This window comes from Vanrija albida, assembly GCF_041260175.1.
Source record: "Vanrija albida strain AlHP1 chromosome Unknown contig_5, whole genome shotgun sequence".
Taxonomy (NCBI): domain Eukaryota; kingdom Fungi; phylum Basidiomycota; class Tremellomycetes; order Trichosporonales; family Trichosporonaceae; genus Vanrija; species Vanrija albida.
This window is the reverse complement of record NW_027191424.1, coordinates 618,862-633,275: the sequence shown is the minus strand read 5'-3', so window position 1 is coordinate 633,275 and position 14,414 is coordinate 618,862. Positions and strand designations below refer to the sequence as shown.

General features: G+C 64.0%; 6 protein-coding genes across 6 annotated transcripts; 2 read left to right on the top strand and 4 right to left on the bottom strand.

Moving 5' to 3' along the window:
- Window positions 1-179: 179 nt before the first annotated feature.
- On the bottom strand, window positions 180-2,120 carry Q8F55_006365 (uncharacterized protein; the record flags this gene model as incomplete). Its single annotated transcript, XM_069354826.1, has 5 exons — window positions 180-207; window positions 274-592; window positions 636-922; window positions 960-1,250; window positions 1,408-2,120. 5 exons carry the CDS (start codon window positions 2,118-2,120, stop codon window positions 180-182), a joined length of 1,638 nt encoding a protein of 545 aa, XP_069206897.1.
- A 299-nt stretch (window positions 2,121-2,419) lies between these two features.
- Q8F55_006364 (uncharacterized protein) lies at window positions 2,420-3,836 on the top strand (the record flags this gene model as incomplete). The annotated part of the gene is made up of 6 exons (XM_069354825.1): window positions 2,420-2,510; window positions 2,552-2,988; window positions 3,037-3,209; window positions 3,254-3,548; window positions 3,595-3,667; window positions 3,703-3,836. The coding sequence occupies 6 exons, from the start codon at window positions 2,420-2,422 to the stop codon at window positions 3,834-3,836; spliced, it is 1,203 nt and encodes a 400-aa protein (XP_069206896.1).
- Window positions 3,837-3,930: 94 nt separating this feature from the next.
- On the bottom strand, window positions 3,931-5,573 carry DUS1 (tRNA dihydrouridine synthase; the record flags this gene model as incomplete). The annotated part of the gene is made up of 2 exons (XM_069354824.1): window positions 3,931-5,412; window positions 5,448-5,573. The coding sequence occupies 2 exons, from the start codon at window positions 5,571-5,573 to the stop codon at window positions 3,931-3,933; spliced, it is 1,608 nt and encodes a 535-aa protein (XP_069206895.1).
- A 635-nt stretch (window positions 5,574-6,208) lies between these two features.
- On the top strand, window positions 6,209-8,880 carry KIC1 (kinase that interacts with cdc31p; the record flags this gene model as incomplete). The annotated part of the gene is made up of 5 exons (XM_069354823.1): window positions 6,209-6,286; window positions 6,321-6,626; window positions 6,664-6,772; window positions 6,813-7,369; window positions 7,420-8,880. The coding sequence occupies 5 exons, from the start codon at window positions 6,209-6,211 to the stop codon at window positions 8,878-8,880; spliced, it is 2,511 nt and encodes an 836-aa protein (XP_069206894.1).
- Window positions 8,881-8,908: 28 nt separating this feature from the next.
- On the bottom strand, window positions 8,909-10,499 carry Q8F55_006361 (uncharacterized protein; the record flags this gene model as incomplete). Its single annotated transcript, XM_069354822.1, has 3 exons — window positions 8,909-9,199; window positions 9,644-10,022; window positions 10,084-10,499. The coding sequence occupies 3 exons, from the start codon at window positions 10,497-10,499 to the stop codon at window positions 8,909-8,911; spliced, it is 1,086 nt and encodes a 361-aa protein (XP_069206893.1).
- Window positions 10,500-12,860: 2,361 nt separating this feature from the next.
- Window positions 12,861-14,358, bottom strand: Q8F55_006360 (uncharacterized protein; the record flags this gene model as incomplete). Its single annotated transcript, XM_069354821.1, has 3 exons — window positions 12,861-13,103; window positions 13,616-14,151; window positions 14,187-14,358. The coding sequence occupies 3 exons, from the start codon at window positions 14,356-14,358 to the stop codon at window positions 12,861-12,863; spliced, it is 951 nt and encodes a 316-aa protein (XP_069206892.1).
- Between the last annotated feature and the right edge of the window lie 56 nt (window positions 14,359-14,414).

Here is a 14,414-nt window from a genome sequence, read left to right as displayed (position 1 = left end):
TCTCTGGGATGCACAGTTTTTCTTGTGCACGATGTGTTTTGCTATTCCACGACCGTTTTGCCTTCACCCCGCCGCCGCCTTCCGACTGATGCATGCTACGCGTCGATACTGCATGTGCCAATGTGCCAATGAATGGAGGCCGGGAGCTTGGCTGCCGCCGGCATGTCAACCGACGCCGCCTACTCCTCGTCGTCGAAGAACACGACGCTGGGGTGTCTCAGCACACTCCGCACACTCCCCACCCATCGCCGCGCTCGTGGCCCTGGCACTCACCTAACCGTCATGTCGTCCCGCATATACCGCGACACCTTTCCGTGCAAACTGAGCAGCTCGCCACGCAGCTTCCTGTCACCGCCGCCGAGCGCATTGCGGATCAGGTGCGTGGCAGCATTCGCGTCGCCCTCAAACGCCCACTGGCCGTCGGTGCGCTTGCCCTGTCCAGGCAGGTCCTCGACGGGGTACGGGCGCGGCTCGGTCGTCTTGACCTTGATCTCCTCGGCGAGCGTCACCTTGCCGACGTCGGGGCGCTTCGCGTTGGCGAGGTACGCTGCCATGAGAACGGTCGCCTCTTCAGACGTGATGCGGTCCCACACTGGGGCGTCAGCAGAGTCCTACTCGGCTCACACCCCACTCACATCCATCCGTCGCCAGCACCAAAAACTTGAGCTTCTCATCCCCGTTATGCAACGTCCGGTGCGTCACCTCGGGTCGGGCAGTCACATATGGCGGCGTAAAGTTCCACGGGCGCGATGCGCGCGGCTTGGCCCCCTCGGCGCGGAACACGTCGGCGACGGCAGCGCTCTGCGCCGATGTCCACTTGTACACGGCGTCGCCGAACGCGCGCGTCGGCTGCAGGCCGCCCTGCACGCGTCCGTTGCGGATAACCGTGTCGGCCTCGTACGACGGGTGCTCGGAGCGCATCCTACGGCGTCAGCGCAAGCCTCAGACGTCCGACCCACCTCGCAACTTCCCGCGGGTTGTCGCCCATCTGGTCCTCGGACAGCACGTCGCACCTCCAACTGCCGTCGGCAGCCTGCCATCCCGCCACGGCGCGGCAGTCGCCCGCGACGGCGACGTACAGCCCGTCGTTCTCGGCATCGACAAACGCCGTCGCCGTCACGGCGCCGGCTGCGGCGGGCTGCGCGACGGCGACAAACTTTTGCCGCGCCTCGACCTCGTCCTCGGCCGCAAGGAGCGTCGAGAGCTGGTTGATCGGCGTCCGGCAGATGTTGTCGTCGAGGTGAACGTAGCTGGGGGTGTTAGCGGGGTGCTGGTGGGCAGTGCTGAAATCCAGGGCGGCGGGCGTCGCTGGCCGAGTCGGTCGTGCGACCTCGTAAGGGCGCCGACGACTCGACCAGCGACGCCGCCGCCGTGCCCGGAGTCGTTCGACCCCCACGCCACACTCACGCAGTCTGCAGCACCCTTGACACGTTCAGCGGGCTCCAGGTCTTGGCCCACGTCAGCACGTCGGTGATCTTGTTGTACCAACTACGGCCGGGGACGATGCCGGCCTGCAGGCCAGCGAGGTAGAGCGCGATGGTGGGGTGCAGCGTCTTGCTCAGCAGCTGGCTCGTCGCGTCGCCGGCGTGGCCGTCAATCACCGATAGGAGCACGAGGTCGCGGTGTCCCGGGTGGTCGGCCTTGCCCTGCACGTCGCCTGTCGTCCACCAGCCCTTTGCCTGTCCGCGCGGCACAATGTCCCCGGCCGACCGGTCCTCGCTCGGCTCGTTGGACGCGACAAAGTTGGTGTCCCACTTGACCACGGGGTTGCCCTTCCTCCCGACCGGCGTCGTGCCCTCGTTCTCGTGCAGCATGGCCTCGAGCTCGGCCTCGGGCTTGCGCTCAAAGTTCCACGTCTTGACCCCGGCCGACGTGTTGATCGTCACGGTGAATCCCGGCTCAGTCTTGTTCGGGCCGATAAGCCCCATGGCCTCCGACTCGTAATAGTAGAGTGCAGCCGACGCGGCGAGCAGCGTGCCAGCGACGATGGCGTTGCGCCTGACTGTAGATGGGGATTGCGGGGTGGTCGAGTTGAAGCGTGCGGATGGGAGGCGCACTGCACGCACATGCGGCGCGATGCGCGCAGCGCGCAGCGCCAGTGTCGGTGTCCGGGATAGCATGGGCGAGTCGAGAGGGGGGGTGAAGAGTGTGTTGTTGACACTTTGTGTAGTGGTTGGGGCGAAAGTCAGTCCTGGGGCGCGCGATGGGCGACTGGCGGGGCGGGCGACGCGGCGTCAGCCAGGGCAGGGAGCGGCGGCGGCGGCGGGCGGCCAGTTGATCGGTGCCTGCCGGTTTCAATCTCCCCACACCAAAGTCATCATCATCATCATCATCGACGCCGCCGCCGCCGCACAGTTGGCAGCGTCAACAATCTCAACCTCACTCTCACTCTCATCATCACAAGCACAACTCACCCCCCATGGTGCTCACTCTGGCCCTCGCCTACATAGGGGGCATGGCCACCTTTGCCCAGGTCTTCCTGTCGCTCCCCATGGCGCTCGACCTGCTCGGTGAGCCGTCATGTCGCTGCTCGGCATACTGACCTAGCCAGGCCCGCCATCATTCCTCCTCCTCTCGCTCCTCTTCACGCTCCACCACTTCTTGTACAGCACCCTGCGGCTACTGTGCAAGAACACGATCCTCGCCCCGCTCATCTCGGTGCTGTCGTTCCTCTCGCCAGCAATCTCGGGCGGCGCAGTCCTCCTCACCCTCTACTACTACCTCTACCCCCCGCAGGCGGGCAACACGGCCGGGCACATCCTCGTCAACGTCCTGCCGTACCTCTACGCTTCGATCCTCCGCTGGGTGTCGCCCCTCTTCACGCTGCTCGAGGGCGTCTCGACTCTCCTCGTCATCCAGGTCGTCGGACGGGTCGGCAAGGGCTGGGCAGACGACGATGAGAAGGAGGAGGGGTTGGAATGGCGCTCGCTCGTCGGCCTCGTCGTCGCAGCCCTCGTCTACTCGGCCGGCCTGTGGCTCATCATCTGGGTAAGTGCTGCATGCTCCGACTCGTGACGGCCCTGACGCCCCGCCCAGACCTTCCCCGCCACCCCGTTCCCCGCCTTCCTCCTCGGCGCGATCCTCGCGTCGACCCTCTTCCTCAGCTTCATCGGCTTCTCGCTCCGGCGCACAAATGTGCTCGAGACAAGTCTGGTGCTGTTCTACATGGCCTACTCGGCGTGGATCTCGGCCGCCGAGGGTGCGATGGAGTGAGTTGTCGTTTCCACTTACTAGTAACCCAACTCACACCCAGGCCTCGGCAGTATGGCTCGGGCTGGCTGAGCCACGACTGGGCCGTGCCCAAGTCGGTGTCGGCGCCGAATGTCAACACGCTCGCGCACATCGCCTACGGCAGCCTGTTCGACTCGCTCTGGCGCGTGTCGCTGTCCCTCCCGCCCCATCTCCTCCTCTCGCTCATCTACCGCGTCGTCGTGCTCCACTTTGCCGCGCGCATCGTGCCCGTCATCCGCAAATCGACGGGCTGGGACGGCGAGTCGGACGCCGTGCCCAACTTCTGGGACGGCAGAAGTCTGGGCGAGGAGCCGGCCGTGAGTGTGCTGCCTCGAACCGACTGTCTCAGCACTGACTCCCCAGAACATGCGCATCACGACCATTGTCCTGTCGTACCGCCGGCCCATCCTCATCGCAGTGTATACCCACCTCCTGCGTAAGTGCTCCCCCATTGGCTCCCGCTCACCCCAGTCCTCGACGCCGGCTCGCAGACATGGTGGCGCTGGATCAACATGACTCTCTTCCTCGCCGTGTGGAGCCTCGAGCTTCTCCTCGACGCCGACGAGGACGCCGAGAGCAGCGTCGGACGGTGGAAGGTCGAGTAGCATCTAAAACACACATACCAGTGCACCACAGTGCATATACAGTACCAATAGTGCATGCAACAGGTTCTAATGACAATGATCTATCTCGCAATGCTCATCTCGTCTCAAGCGCCTCCTTGCCGTACTCGCCGCGTCGACGCGCCCGCTTCTGCCCCTTGAGCACGGCCTGCTCGCGCTTCCTCTTCTCCCGCGCAAGCACCTTCTCCTCGTGGTCGGCGCATCCCTGGCCGACCAGTCCGCCACCCTGCGCGAGCCTGTTGGCCTCCTCGGGGTCCATCCCACCCTTGACGGCGTTGTGCGCGCGGCAGTGGGTCAGACACATCGTGTTCTCGCACTTTGCCGCCGCCGTCGCTCCGCACTTCCACGACTTGCCCTGGCACTGCTCGACGTGGTTGGCCGGGCGCTTGGTCACGACCTCGGCGGCGGTCGCGAGCTTGTTGGGCAGGAACTCGCCCTTGGCAATCTCCTCCATCCGACCGCGGATGTACGGCTGCGACACCCAGTAAGGGAGCGGCCTGTACCCCGTGCCCTTGTCGATTGGCGTCGACTTGACCGATGTCTCGGGCTTGTCTCCGGCACACAGCGCCTCGACCTTGTCCAGAAGCCCGCGGTACGCCGTCGTCCGCCCGTCCTCATCCATGCCCGTCGCGCTGATCAGCTCGCGCACCTCGCGGTGCCGGTCGAGCGTTGGCTTGAGCAGGCGGAACATGTGCGCCTTGACGGCCGATCCCAGCGTCGGCGTCTCGAGTGAGTCGACAATGTCGAGGTATCTCCGCGCGAGGAACAGGCTTGAAATGTACGCGTGCTCATGGTCGGCAGGCATGAAGACGGCCGGGTTGTGCAGGTTGCCCTCTGCCGACATGACGCCGTCGACGCCCGTCTGCTCGAGGCATGCGTCAACGTCCTCGCGGTAGAGGATGTTGCCGTTGGCAAAGACCGGGACCTTGACCGCCTTCTTGACTGCGGCGATCTGCTCCCAGTCGGCGACGCCGGTGAGCTGGCCCTTCATCTCACGCGTACGCCCGTGGCACGTGAGGATCTGCGCGCCCGCCGCCTCGAGCATTTGCGCGTAGCGCACTGTCTTCTCGACTTCTGGGAACACGCGGAACTTGGCCGTCACGGGCACCTTGAGGTTCTTGTGCAGCGTCGAGATGAGCGAGTGGATCAGCTCCCACTCGTCCTGGAGGAACGAGCCGTAGTGCCCCTTCTTGGCGATGCCTTGAGGGCAGCCGAGGTTGATGTCGACGGCGTCGACGCGGTCCTGGACCTTGAGCGCGGCCTCGAGGAGCACCTCGGGGTCGTTTGCACAGAACTGGGCGAATAGCGGGCGGTCACCCCCCTCGATACCCGCGATCGTCTCGTGCGAGCCCTCCTCGTCGAGGGTGAGGTTGAACAGCGTGTCGCCGCCGTTGCCGCGCGACGTGTTGAACACCATGGCATGGATCATGGGCGTGTACGACAGGTGCGCGCCGCCAACGTAGCGCGTGTACGTCGTCTTCGAGCCTTCGGGGGTCACCTTGGTCGACGGGCCGGCCATGTCCTCAGGCAGGGGTGCTTTCGAGAGTAGTCGCCAGGCCTGGAGTGAGTGACTAACCAGGTGCAGGAACTCACCAGCTCGCTCTGGTCGACCATCGGCGCGACCACATACTTCGGGCTGCCGATGCTCTTGTAAAAGTCGAACCCGCCGAGCTTGTCTTGCAGCGGCTCGACCTTCTCAAAGGCGTTGGCGTTCGTCATGCGCGTGGTTGTTGTGATGGGGCGGGAGGGAAGGGTTGCGCGTGTGGCGCGGAAGAGGGCTCCGGAGATGGAGCGCGAGAGAGACAGCGTGACGCGGCGGTGGCCTGTCCGCTATGCCAGAGTCGAGGTGGGGGACGAGAGCAGACTGACGGGGCTGGCGAGAGAAATGGCGACAACAACAAGATGCTGTCGGTCCGTCTTGCCGCCAGCCCAGGCTGTCGACTTTTTTTCAGGGTAACAGGGTGAATCACGTGACTATTAGGAGTGAGGTATAATTAACAGTGCAAACACCCCTAATGTTGGATTAGGAAGTTCATAAATGAGTCTGAAGTTGGCATGGCAACGAAGTCGCGCCGCGTCGCCTGAGATGCCTCGTCCCGTCACATGCGGGTCTCTCGACCTCGACTCCTGTCTCCATCTCATCCAGCAGCGGGATTCTGCTGCTGCTCCTCGCATCCTAGACTCCTAGACAACATACACGACGAGCCGCGGGCCGGTTCGACGACTTCACAACGCACCGACCACTAGACGAGCGCTCCGCCCCACCTTCCAGCTCACTCGTCGTCCTTCCCTCCTCCCCACGGGGAGGCCGTCATCTCGACTCGCCCACAGCAACACCGGTGTAGCACTCAAACATGTCGCCAACAGAAGCGGCGTACCTCTCCGCCATCGCGCGGCAGCCGAAAGATGCGCTCCCAGAACAAATCTACGAAGTGAGTCGTGCCCCAGCACACCAGCTGACAGTAGAAACTCGAGATGGTCGGCAAGGGCGCGTACGGCGCAGTGTACCAGGGCAAGCATACCGGTACAGGCCACGTCGTCGCGCTCAAGATCATCAATCTCGATACAGAGGACGATGACGTGCAGGACATCCAAAAGGAAGTGTCCCTCCTCCAGCAGTTGATGAAGAGCTTTGCCTCGGCAGCAGCGACTGGGCCGAATGCCGCGGCGACACCCATGCCGAACGTCATCAAGTACTATGGCAGCATGATGGACGGCCCGAGGGTGTGGATCATTATGGAGTACGCCGAGGGAGGAAGTATCCGCACTTTGGTGAGTGATCCCACACGCGTCGTGTGCTGACGATCAGTCGAGAGCACAGCCGCTCAAGGAGCTGCACATCTGCTTGATCATTCGCGAGGTCCTCGTTGCCCTCACATTCCTCCACAAGAACGGCATCATTCATCGCGACATCAAGGGTGGGTTCTTGATTCGGAAGCCTGACGCTGACGCACACAGCTGCCAACATCCTCCTGACGTCCAATCCCACCCGCATCCTGCTGTGTGACTTTGGCGTCGCTGCCCTACTCGCGTCCAACACGTCCAAGCGATCAACTTTTGTCGGCACACCATACTGGATGGCACCAGAGGTCGTGACCCAGGGCAAGCTGTACGACGTCAAGGCCGACATCTGGAGTCTGGGGATCACGCTTCTCGAGATGGCGCACGGCGAACCACCAATGTCGGGTCAGCCCGCAGCCCACGCCGTCAAGATTCTTGGGGACAAGAAGCTTCGCGCACCAAGACTAGAGGGTGGTACTTGGAGCAAGGATATGCGCGACTTTGTCGTTGCATGTCTGAACGAGGAGCCCAGCGACCGCTCCAGCGCCGAGGAGCTCAGCAAGATGAAGTGGCTCAAGAACCAGGCCAAGGCGCCGCTTGCGCCGCTCAACGAGCTCATGGTTCGGTTCAAGAGCTGGAAGGACCAGGGTGGCCAGAGGCAGAGTCTGCAGCCGGGCATTGGCGCGCAGGTCGAGGACGACTCGGCGACTGTCAGCGGCGAGGACTGGAGCTTTGTGAGTGGCGTGTTAGCCCGACCCCGGTACTTCGCTAACACCCGCACCAGACAGTCAAGTCGCGCATGAGCATGCTGTCCGACCTCCCGTCGGATGACCAGAAGCCGGCACCGCCGCCAGAGTCCCTGCGCCGCCTATTCCAAGACGACAGTCTCGACTCTGATCCGTTCCAGTCGCAGCACCAGTCGACGTTTGCGCATCAGCAGGCATTGCCGCCTGTCCCGCCTATCGCGCCGCCCATCGAGCCCAAATCCCCGCTTCGCGCACTTGTTGCCGCTGAGAAGAAGGACGACGGTGACAATGATGGCGGTACAGTGAGGCAACGCAAGCCACCTGGCCTGTTCATTGTCACCAACCCATCCAACCCGACGGCGACGACGTCGACGATTGGCAGCAGCGAGGAGTCGTCTCAGCCGACACCCTTAGCCCGGCCACCACTGCGCACCAAGGCTAGCCTCGACACGTTTGCATCGGTGCCGACGAGCCGCTCGCAGCCGGAGATGCCGAGAGCTGCACCTGGTGCCCGCCGTCCAAGTGGATCGGATGCCGCTGGCCTTCGGGGCTTCCAGTTCCCGCTCATGACGGGTGCGAACAAGCAGCAGCCCGCGCCGCCGCCCCAGTTTGCTCGTGACCCTCGCCGTGCTCAGTCCCCGTCGACCATACCACCGCTCAGCGACAGCCCGCTCGGTCTCGGTGCCGCCCCCAACCCACCGTTCGCACAGGGACGAACGCCGATGATGCGTCAGGCGAGTGCTACGATCATGGAAGGCCGCGCGACGCACAGCCAAGCCGCGCAGCAGCAGTTTGCCCTCGCCCATGAAGGCCCCGTCTCGCCGTCCAAGGTGGCAAGAGCGCCGAATCTCAGCGCGGGGATGATGCGGTCGCGCTCCGGATCTCGTGTCGAGGAAAACGGCCTCGCCGGCGGCATGGGTCTTCGTGACCTCCTCAAGTTCTCGCCCGCCGTCCCCGACCCCGACCTCCTCCCCCCGTCGCCGTCGACGCTCACGGCGCCCAAGCCGTTCGTCGCGCTGCCCTCTCCGCTCGCCATCCCACCGGGGGTGGAGCACGAGCGCCATGGCTCGGGATCAGGCTCCACCCACGGGCCCAGCGGGCTCGCGATGCACGCGTCGCGCCCGACCCACGGACACTCACACGCCAACTCGGCGTTTACCTCCAACGTCTCGTCGACGTCGTTCCCGATGCTCACCCCACCCACACCCGGCATGCCGCCAGGCACGCAGTTTGCGCCGCCCCGCCCGCTCGACCTCGCGCGGCTCGACAAGACGCCGGCCGTCCTCGCTGAGATTGACAGCACGGTCGACGACCTGCGCCGCTGGCTCGACGTGGTCGAGCGTGGCCTCGACGATCTCCTCCACTGCAACCCCGACGACGACGAGCATGCGCCGGGCATCCGCGCTGCGTCACCCTCCGGCCTGCCCGTGCCCCCGCCGCCCGCGCACCCGGTCAACCCGGGCGGCCTTGCGGCGCGCTCGGCCGCCAACCTCATATAGACTGTTGTACAATAGTGTATGCATCAGACTAGGTGTACCGCGCGATGAGCGCCGCCTGGTCCTCCGACGGCTGGGGCAGCCCGCTCTCGGCCAGCGCGTCGAGCACGTGGGGGAGGACGTGCGGCCCAAGGCGGGTGAGGAAGCGGTCGAGCTCGTCGCGCGCGGCTGCGTCGACACCGGCCCGCGCGAGCTTGTGCGCGAGGAGGACGACCATGTCGTCGAGCCCGACGGCGATGAAGCGCATATGCGGGCCGAGCATGGCCAGGTCCTGGCGCTTCTCAGCGAGCCGGGCCTCGGTCTCGGCCTGGGTGAACGGCGACTGGGGTTAGCGGGTTGCCAAGGGGGGGACCTACGCTAAGGTCCATGGTGAGTTGGGAAAGGCCAAGACGGAAGGATGTGGCGGGCTGGCATTAAGGACATCGGTAAGCAGCTTGATCAGACGATAAGTCGTGCAGCTCCTCCTTGGGAGATACGAACCCGTCACGTTGGCCAGATCCGCCTCGTGTCGGCGGCGGTGGCGGTGGCGGGCATGTTAAAGGTGGCCATGGTGGCGCGTGTGGCATGCGGCTTGGGAGGCGCTGCTCGCCCGACTTGGGAATCAGAGCACGCAGGCGGCCACTTGCACAGGCGATGTCCACGGCCATGCTTCTGCTCTGTGGCAAATCGCCGCCCGGGGCCACGGTGCCACTGAGGAGACTGACAACAGCTCGGCGTGCGCCACATCCCGTCTCGAGTTTCTGCACCAGTTCATCGTTGCATGTACATTGCTTCTTTGCCAGCGCTTAGTTCGGCGGGGCGCCCGGGTGGCCGCCATGGTGGCCGTGAGGGCGGCTGTGAGGCGCGACATGAGCCTGGTCGTGAGGCTCCATATGAGCCTGGCCGCCGGGGTGGCCGTGAGGGTCGACATGATCCTGGTCGCCGAGGTGGCCGTGAGGCTGAACATGAGCCTGCCCGCCGAGGCGACCTCCAGGATGGACATGCGGCTGGCCATGAGCTTGGACATGAGGCTGACCATGAAGAGGCGGACGCGGCTGGACATGCGGCTGGACATGCGGCTGGACATGCGGCTGGACATGCAGCTGGCCGTGCTGGACATGCGGCTGACCATGCTGGTCCTGCTGGTCATGCGGCTGCCCGTGAGGCTGGCCATGAGGTTGAGCCTGAGGCTGGCCCTGAGGAGGGGCATGCGGCTGGTAATGCGACTGACCATGAGGATAGCCGTCATGGTATTGCTGGACATGCGCCTGGCCGTGGGGCGGCGCCGGCCCGGTGACGAGCGCGCCCTGCTGCTCCCCCATCGCCACGACCTGGCGCTCCAGGCTCCCGCGGAGCGTGTAGAGGAGGTTGATGATCACGGGGTCCAGGCCGACCTTGTTCGCCCCAATGATGGCATGGCGCATCATGCACGGCGGGACGCGGCGCAGAAAGTCCTCGAGCTGGGGCACGGCGTCGGCGCCCGCCTCGGCCACGTGGCGCAGCTTGCTGTCGAGGAGGTGCGTCACCTCGGCCAGCGTGAGGGCTACGACCGCGGCTGGGGGGTGCAGCGTGTGCAGTATGGCGCGCTGGCCCGCGACAATGTCGAGGTCGGCCTGTTGGGCGGGCGTGAGGGGCGGGGGCATGGCCCGCGAGGCGCGCTGGGCGGGGCGGGTGGGCATGGCGCGCTGGGCGGGGTTGCCTTGCTGGGCGGGGTGGTTGGACATGCTCGGTGCTCTGGGTCGCTTGATGGGCAGACATGGAAGTCGCGACCAGTGTTAAGTATGCCTGGACAGGGGGTGCGAGTGGGGGAGTGCGAGTGAGGACATCCATGCCTTCGCGCCACAATGGCGGCGATGGGTGCGACGTGACGTCGACGGGCTCGCCACAATGGCGACTGTGTGGTGCAAGGTGACGTTGCGGGCGCTCGCCCCACTGGCACTGGCACAGAGCGAACGATCTACGTAAAGCCTCTGTGGTCTTTGTATCCCCATCGGCAACACAGTACGCTAGGCCTACACATGGACAGTTACATTCACACGCTGTCACAACTGAAATGCTGCAAGGGCCACAGTGCCACAAGCGAACTGCGAGATTCTGTCGTCGTGCAAACTACCCAGCACATCTCAAATTCTGAACTAATTCATAGTATGCTTACACTATAGGGGTGTATCAAAATATGCTTCTTGTGTTGCTCTACTCAGGCGAAGTGGCCCAATGGGGCCTCTTCTCGCCGCGAGGCTGGGCCGAGTCATGGGACGTACGCGCGGGGGTGGCGAGGGCGGCTGCAATGGCAGCGATAGGCGGACCATCGGCGGGGGGAGCATTGGCGGGACCATCGGCGGGAGCATCGGCGGCGGCAGTATGGGCGGAGGGAGCAGGGGCGCGGGGAGCATGGGTGGGGGAAGCATGGGCCGGGGTGGCATGGGAAGCGAGGCCACGAGCGGCGGGGGGAGCACGGGTGGAGAGAGCATGGGAGTGCGCATCATCGGCGAGGGGAGCACGGGCAGGGGAAGCACGGGCAGGGGAAGCACGTGCGAAGGGAACGTAGGCGGGAGGAACATGGGTAGCGAAGTCATGAGCAGCGGGGGCATCGACGGGGGTAGCATTGGCTGCAGAACCATGGGCGGTGGGGGCAACAGTGGGACGGTAATCGGCGGCGTCGGTATGGGCGTTGAAGTGGGTGGTGGACGCACTAGAGGTACCGCCACCGATCTCCACCCCACGGCCCCGTCTGGGGGGACGGCTGGCCAAGAGCTCGGGCGTGTGGTAGGGAGAGCGGCCAACAGAGGGCCCTAAACGGGCGGGCCTTGCAGCGACAGACGTGCTCTGCTCCTCCCTAAGCTCGGAGCGGGTCCTGCTGAGGATATCATCGAGCAACCAGCGTAGCTCCGAGTTGAACCCCCTCCTGTCGATCCTGGTGATGGCATCATGGCGCAGATCGGGCCGCACGCGGCATGCAAGCTCCCAGACGTATTGGAAAAACGCTCTTGAACCCTCATAATCCACGCGGTGGAATGTGGTTTCGAGGAGGGTCGTGATCTCGTCCAGTGTGAGCCTGACAAGAGTCGAGGAAGGCCCGAGCTCGCGACAGGCAGCGACGTGTGCCTCCAACATGTTGAGGTTACGCGCCTGGGCTGAGGGTGTTAGTCCGGGGAGGGAGGGTAGACTTGCTTTCTGTGATGGGGGCGCCAATGATGATTTGCTCAGCTCTGTGGCTGTTGGCTTGCCGGGCGGGGCTGCTGGCCATTGTGGGTATCTGTGTGGGGGTATTGGATTCGCCGGCTTGCTGAACGGTGCTGCTGGCCATCCGGGCTCGCTGAGCGGGGCTGTTGGACATGCTGGGCTTGTTCGGTGGGGCAGTTTGATGAACAGATGTTGAGGGTCTACGGCCGGCCTTGTATACCCCCCGAGTGGGGCATTGGGGCGAGTGAGAAGAGTGGCATTGCCTGGGACAGTCACATATACAGTCACATCGGAGCAGTATGCCCGGGAACAATGGCGACATCGTGATCTCTGTGTAGTGGAACCTCTGATCTGCCAGACTGATGGGCCGAGCAATGCATGTGAGGCGCTTTGTATTCAGAGATCGGCTTCCATATGTATCACGTATTCACGTTCGGCGGCAAGACAATGGTGTTGCGAAACGCCACTGTGCCACAAGAAGGGATCGACATGATTCATACGTCCTGCGACCATTCTCCTCCAGTTTTGAACGGTTTCATACGCAGTACGCAATCTGGACAAGTAGCTGCTCGGTCCTACTAGCAGAGAGGATGGCGGGTGGGGATTTGGCCCTTGGGATTCCGGTCGGCAGGGTCACGGGCAGAGTATGGGCGGAGTGCCGGCCGTACGACAATGGCGCCATCAACATCAACACAGTGCCACTCGAGGGAACCAGCAGGAATCTGTCACCGTGGAAGGCTTGCGACACATTTGCTCTGAGCCTAAACTAGTTCATAGCATATACTGTATGGCTGTATGGCCTTGTGGATTCTACTTAGCCCCTACTGGGGACGAGATTGGGCACTCTTGCCACGGGCGGCGGGCGAGCCATGGGGCAGAGGAGCCTGGGCCGGTGAACCATGGGAGGGGAAGCCATGCGCCCCGGTAGCAAGGGCGGGGAAACCGTGGACAGAGGTGCCAGAGGTCACGGGAGCGAAGCCATATGTGCCAGAGACGGGGTCGTAGATAACAGGACCGTAGATAGGGAGTGCCTGGGCAGCGGGAACATGGTTGTATCCATCGACCTGGGGAGTTTCGGTGTGGAAGACAGGGGGATGGGCATATAGGGGACAGAGTGAGGGAAGGTGAAACCATGGGCCGCTGGAACATTGACAGCTGGGTCGGCAACATGGAGAGCTGGGTCCGCATGGGCTGAGGGAGCACGGGTGGGAGGACCGTCGACAGCGGAGCCATAGGTCGAAAGAAAGTGGTTGACGGGGTCATGAGAGGAGGGGAGACGGGCGACGGGAGCAAGGACGGCTGGGGCGAGAGATGCCGAGGGAGCTCGGGACGGAGGACCATTGACAGCGACGCCATACGCCCCAAGAAAATGCGGAGCGGGGTCGTAGCCGGCCGGAAGACGGACAGCGCAGAGATTGGCGGCGTCGGGCCCAAAGGAAGAGGGAGCATGGGAAGTGGGGCCGTGGACGGGGACATACACTGTTGGGTCATGGGCAGTGGGGCCATGGGGACCGGAGGCATGGGCGGCATTGGGTTGGCCATTGGGCTGGCCAAGGTATCCATAGGCAGTGGTTACTGTGGCTGGGGGAACATGAACGGCGGACCCACGGGCAGCGGATCCAGAGGCGGCCGGGTGAAAGGGGCCTGAGTCATAGGCGACAGAGTCGTGGGGTGCAGGAGCATAGGTGGCGGCGCCGTTGATGGGGTTGGGTGCGGAAGGATGGGGGTCGGGGACGGGCGCAATGGCCGAAGCCTCATCGGCAGCAGAGGTACGAATGGCAGAGGTGCTCGGCTGCCCGATGATATGGTCGTAGGCTTCATTGCGGAGCGTCTCAATCAGATCAAGAAGCTCCGGGTCGAGGCCTCTGTCTTCGACACCCAGCATGGCGTCGTAGAGCGGCTGGTGGGGCACGCGGCGCGTGAAATCATGGAGATAGAGGATATCCCTCCCGCCCAGTTGGCTCACGAGCCGGATCTTATTGTCGAGGAGGACGCTGATTTCCACCTGGGTGAGTGGGATCAACCACCAGGGTCGGCCTGCGCCGACAATGCGGTCAATTGTGCGTTGGTGGGCCCGCTGCTTCTCGATGGTCTGCAGGTCCCGCGCCTGGGCTGAGGGTTAGTGTCATAATGGCTGATGGACGTACCAGGTGTGAGGGGGGCACCAACTATAATTTGCTGGGCGGGAGGGAGGGACTGGCCCGGTTGCTCAGCCGGGTTGTTGGGCAGGTGAGCTTGCTGAGCTGGGCTGTTGGACGTGCCGGCTTGCTGGCCCGGATGGCCAAACATGCTGGATGTCTGTGCCGGGTTGTTGGACATGTTGGGCTACTGGGCTGGATGGATTCATGAACAGAAGATGAGGGAGCATGGTGAGC